General features: G+C 40.0%; 1 protein-coding gene across 1 annotated transcript in view; it reads left to right on the top strand.

The window, feature by feature from the left end:
- The window catches only part of LOC133222055 (IgGFc-binding protein-like), a 56,668-nt gene that overhangs the window by 34,303 nt on the left and 16,365 nt on the right, over positions 1-6,000 (top strand). The window contains 7 exon segments of the mRNA XM_061371399.1: positions 282-362; positions 663-743; positions 1,035-1,115; positions 1,414-1,494; positions 3,251-3,498; positions 3,776-3,953; positions 5,757-5,865. Coding sequence (XP_061227383.1) covers positions 282-362; positions 663-743; positions 1,035-1,115; positions 1,414-1,494; positions 3,251-3,498; positions 3,776-3,953; positions 5,757-5,865 — 859 coding nt within the window.

Genomic DNA, 6,000 nt, shown 5'->3' with positions numbered 1-6,000 from the left:
AGGTTCTTCTACTGGTTCTGGCAAGTGTCCAGTTGTCTGTCTTTGAGTCTCATGGCCAAGGCATAAATTTCTGTAGTCAATGCACTGTACGTCTCCTGCTATATCCATAAATGTTGGTGGGAGAGCACTTGAGTCCTGAGGAGTATTTCTGAGGATTCTCTGTGGAATTCCTGTCCTGCATCCCTCTGGTCATGGTGTTGTGTGTTTGGGAAGGTTGGTCAGCTTCCTGGAGCAATACTCTCATGTCAGTGCTGGTATCCTCTAATTCTCTCTTCTGCTAGGTCCATCCACCGGAGAACCTGGGACTGCCTTGCCAAGCACAACACAACCTCCTCGTACACCAAGACCCACACCAAGCTCAGGTATTGCCATGTCCTGTCGCTTTCTTCTACTCCTAGTGGCAAGTGTTCAGTTGTCTGTCTTTGAATCTCATGGCCAAGTCATAAATTTCTGTAGTCAATGCACTGTACGTCTCCTGCTATATCCATAAATGTTGGTGGGAGAGCACTTGAGTCCTGAGGAGTTTTTGTGAGGATTCTCTGCTGAATTCCTGTCCTGCGTCCCTCTGGTCATGGTGTTGTGTGTTTGGGAAGATTGGTCAGCTTCCTTGGAGCAATACTCTCATTTCAGTGCTGGTATCCTCTAATTCTCTGTTCTGCTAGGTCCACCCACCGGAGATCCTGGGACTGCCTTGCCAAGCACAACACAACCTCCTCATACACCAAGACCCACGCCAAGCTCAGGTACTGCCACATCCTGTCTCTATCTTCTACTGCTTGTTCCAAGTGTTCGGTTGTCTTTATTTAAGTCTCAAGACTCAGGAATGAGGTGATTGTGATGAAGGAGCTGCATGTCTCTTTCTGTCACTCTATGCTAGTGGGAAGACACTCAAGTACTGTAGTTTTCATTTACGACTCACTGTGTGATCGCTCTTCTGCACCTCTCTGATCATGGTGTTGGTGTTTGGAAAAGGTCTTGCTTGCAACAAAACTCCCATATTGGTGCATTTCTCCTCTACCTTTCTCTTGTTCTAGGTCCATCCACCGGAGAACCTGGGACTGCCTTGCCAAGCACAACACAACCTCCTCATACACCAAGACCCACACCAAGCTCAGGTATTGCCACATCCTGTCCCTTTCTTCTACCGCTTGTGGCAAGTGTTCAGTTGTCTGTCTTTGAGTCTCTCGGCCAAGTCATAAATTTCTGTAGTCAATGCACTGTACATCTCCTGCTATATCCATAAATGTTGGTGGGAGAGTACTTGAGTCCTGACGAGTTTTTCTGAGGATTCACTGTGGAATTCCTGTCCTGCGTCCCTCTGGTCATGGTGTTGTGTGTTTGTAAGGTTGGTCAGCTTCCTGGAGCAATACTCTCATGTCAGTGCTGGTATCCTCTAATTCTCTCTTCTGCTAGGTCCATCCACCGGAGAACCTGGGACTGCCTTGCCAAGCACAACACAACCTCCTCATACACCAAGACCCACACCAAGCTCAGGTATTGCCACGTCCTGTCCCTGTCTTCTACTGCTTGTGGCAAGTGTTCGGTTGTCTGTGTTTGAATCACATGGTCAAGATATAAGGATTCTGTAATGAATTGTCTGCATACCTTTGTTTACATCCGGACAATGTTTGTTGGAGACTACTTAAGTCCTGTAGTTTTTCTGAGGAGCCAGTGGAATTACAGCCCTGGGCCTCTCTGGACATGGTGTTAGTGTATTTGGGAAGGTTGGGCCCGCGTCTTGAAATAAAATTCTGTTGGCTGCCATGTCCACTAACTCTCTCTTGCCTCCCCACATGCCATCAGTACCAAGACCCACACCAAGCTCAGGTACTCATCTCTTCTCCATTTTCTTTTTGCCTGTCAGAATTTCTCTGTGTTTCTAATCCATTTTCCTCAGCCAGGTGACACAATTTTTATAGTGGAGGATAAGAGCTTTTTCTTGGCCACCCAATATAAATTTGTGGGACATTGCTTCAGTGTGGGATCTTTTCTGAGTAATGACAGCGTAACTCCTGCCCTTTGTCCCTTTTGCCAGAGTTTTGTTTTTTGGTAACAGTAGACCAACTGCTTGATAGTTATCTTCCATACCCTTTATTGACATGTCCATAAATATATAAAGTATCCTGTTCTATAGCAAGTTTCCAAGTGTTATACAGTTTATTGTTTTTAGAATTTTTGTTATATAGTTTTTGTTTGTAGTATTTTGAAATTTAACTTAGCTTCCCTTTTTTTATATAAACATTATTCTGTCCTCAAAAAGACTGAGTTGTTGTGCTTACTGTAATTTTAATGCTTAGGAAACACTATATTTCAGTTTAGGTAAGTTTTAACTGCTGCTTTCTCCAATTTTAAGCACTAATTGTTCTACATATGTTGGTTTGTTAAGTACAAGAGACTGCCAGCTCATCTCATCAGTTTGGATGTCTTCTGCGTATTTTATTTTGTGTTTAACTAATGTTTATGTATATAGTTCCTGGAGTTTTAATAGTTTATATGTAAGTGGTTAAGGTTGACATGTAGACACAACCTTAAGTGTAGTTACTTTTGTAATATGCCATTGAAAATCAGAGAAGGATGGACTTATCTTCATTATTTTCTGTTGCGGTTAATAATCATCATAATGCACCTGCAAACTCAACTCTGCTAAGATTTGATGGGAGGATTTTTTTGTTGAAAATGGAAATTTCTCATTAGCACTCAAAACCTTACCCAGCTCACACACACACACATGCATGCTGTGTACCTCTATTTGCACATATTATCTCTGGCTAGTTAATTTTGATATTTTTAAAAAGTATGTCTGCAGTGTTCAAGAGGAATTCCATAACTGATGGGAGTACGGAGCCCCAGGCAGCTGGTAGCGCAGCAGTCTCTTCTGGCTAACCAGCCCTGTACATTTTTTGATTAAATTCTTCTTATTTATTCAGAAATAACCTTTCAGACACGGACATTAAAATCTCACTGCTCCACTTTATATAATGATGTCTTAATAATGACACTTTTCTTGATATCAAAGCTTTTTGCTTTTATTTCACCCTCAGACTCCAACACAGATTTCTGATACACAAGAGTACAGATTCTTTATTGGTTCAAAGAGAGGAGACTGTATTGGGTTTTGGAATGTTTTTGACTGATGCCATTACTGTTATATATAAGCAGCAATTGCAAAGTGAAGCAAACAAAGTGGAAACAAAGTAACTATGGAAGTCTGGTAGAGATTCAGAGGAAATTTGTCTTTCTTTCTTCCCAGGCCGGGCTTTCTGCAGTGCCTCTGGGGATCCACATTATAACACTTTTGACCACAGAGTTCACAATTTCATGGGAAATTGCACTTACACCCTCTCCAAAGTGTGCAACATCTCTGAGGGGCTTCCATACTTTGATGTATCCACAACGAATGAACACAGAGGAGCCAACACCAAAGTCTCGTATGTGAAGTCAGTGCAAGTGGAAGTCTATGGCAACCATATATCTTTGCTGAAAAACAGGAAAGTGAATGTAAGAGAATAGTTATTTAAAAGACATGTATCTTTTTAAGTTGACATGCAGATAAAGAAATATTTTCTCTGTAGAGTTTACAGCAAACTTTCTCTTTTTGTTAGTTAAATGTACCTCTGTTAGTGAGATGTCCAACAAATTTGTTCAGATGAAGTGTTTTTTAATTAATTCCAGTTCCCTTGTGCACAAGGTCATATATTCCACTAATCTATTCTAGCTGCTGGAAGTTGCAGGAATACCAGCAGCCATACACTAACTTTTACAACTTGCTGTATAGGTGAATGGCAGCAGGATGAACCTGCCTATATATATTGAAAAGAAGATCAGTATTCAAAGCACTGGTGGATATGTTCTCTTGGAAACTGACTTTGGATTGTGGGTGAGATATGATGGAAATCACTATGCAGAAATCTCTGTGCCTTCTGATTACAGTGGTCTGCTCTGTGGCCTCTGCGGTAAGTCATAGGCTTAGTCGCTTTTTAGTGAGTTGTGGAGGCTGGTGATTACTTAAACTTATTTTCTCATTATGTCATATTTTTTCTACACACAACTGTTCCTTGCCAAGTGGACTAGAATTTACAGCAGTGAAGAAAACTTCCAGGAACTTTTAAGTTTCTAAGAACTCTTACTTAAAAAATTCCTGTTAACGTGCTACCCATTTGGGACTGTAGTGACAGGACAAGGGGTAACAGGTTAAAACTTAAACAGGGGAAGTTTAGATTGGATATAAGGAGGAAATTCTTTCCTGTTAGGGTGGTGAGGCACTGGAATTGGTTGCCCAGGGAGGTTGTGAATGCTCCATCCCTGGCAGTGTTCAAGGCCAGGTTGGACGAAGCCTTGGGTGATATGGTTTAGTGTGAGGTGTCCCTGCCCATGGCAGGGGGGTTGGAACTTGATGATCTTAAGGTCCTTTCCAACCCTATTCTATGATTCTGTGATTTTATATTGTGAGGTGTATATACAAATTACACTTTTAGCCAAATAAAAACCCTCACTTCAGTTCTACAGTTTAAATTCAGGTACATGCATCTACTAAAGAACTCTGTGATTTCCTATTATTTACATTCTGATGTATTTGTCCTTTGTTGAGTGTGAGGAATGTTATACCATTTAATTTGTAAATCATAAAATCTTGAGGCTGTTTCCACAGTAGAAAGAAATCTTCAGAATAGCTTACTGTCAACATCCTCAAGCTTTCCTGCTGCTGTTTTCGTGTGCAGTTTTAGGAGGTATTTTTATAATCTGAATAATCGTGTTTATATGATCAAAGGTGAAAAAAGAAAAGCTGAAGCAATGAAAGAAAAAAGTAGACCACTAAAGCTTATTTTACCTATTTTTTTTAATTCCTGATAAAATATGCTGTGTCTACATTAAAATAAAGCAATGACAAGGATCAAATACAGATAAACCTGAGCTGACAGACTTGATGAATAAGAAAGAAAATTCATACTTTATTTCCAAAATTCAAATATCACCAAATATTAAATGCTATATATGATACAAAGCACAGAGGCCTTTAGAGTCCTATGAGAAAGATCAGACAAATAGGGCACAATCTGCTGTGTTCTGTAAGAAATTCTGTTGCAATAGGGTACCAAAGTAAATAAGTCACAGGTGGCTTATATAGCTAATCAGAGTAGGAGCTTGCTGGAATTAGTAGTGATCAGTAATTTTTCCTCAGCAATGTTGCTAATGCCTGAACCTGAGCAGAGTTAGTTGCAACAACAGTCTGAAATCCAGGTGATTTTCAGGATGGAAATGGGACTGTAGAAATTACAAGAGTAGTTTGTCTTGTGAGTTTCTGATTATTCTTTGATTTGGATCAGCTGAGATTTCCTACTTCAGTTATTTTTCCATGAGTTTTTCACACTTTCAATTCTTTCAATTCAGGAAATCTACTTAAGAATGTAATGGTGCAAAATACACCATTTGGGTTTTAGTCCAGCATTCTACATGTAGGATCCAAGGAAATGAGTTGTTTTTTGCTTTTTTAGCTAAGCATTTTTTTCTTGTATGCAATATAACCTAGTTACAAAAGAACTTACGGACTACTTACTTCAAGCCCACAAGTCTCTGAACAGCAGCTCTTGTCAGTGGTCAAAGTCTAAAACACAACTGAGCTCTTATTTTGCATATACACAGTGATGTTGCATATATACCCTCCCTAGTTTATTGTAGTTTATTTTACAGCCTGAAACCTAGGTTTGTTCTACAGGTGAGAACTTCAGGTGTTCCATATATCTCTTTTACCCTCACAGGTAATTATAATGGTGATCCAAATGATGACAACAGAAAGCCTGATGGTGACACTGCAAGTGATTCCACTGATCTTGGACAAAGCTGGCTTGTGCCTGAGAATAATACCATGTATGTATATTAATTTAATCACATGGCATTTGCTAATCAAACTTTATAAATCCAAACATCCCTCCACTCACTGGCTTTGTCATCCAGTACCATTATACATCTTTCAGCTGCCCATTAGAAGTTGGGACCTGCACC

Source organism: Neopsephotus bourkii, unplaced genomic scaffold (assembly GCF_033783945.1).
Source record: "Neopsephotus bourkii isolate Nb327-2 ecotype Australia unplaced genomic scaffold, CSIRO-AGI_Nbou_v1 NB_1574, whole genome shotgun sequence".
In the NCBI taxonomy this organism is placed as follows: Eukaryota; Metazoa; Chordata; class Aves; order Psittaciformes; family Psittacidae; genus Neopsephotus; species Neopsephotus bourkii.
The sequence above is the reverse complement of the archived record's forward strand: the minus strand, read 5'-3'. Positions and strand labels throughout refer to the sequence as shown.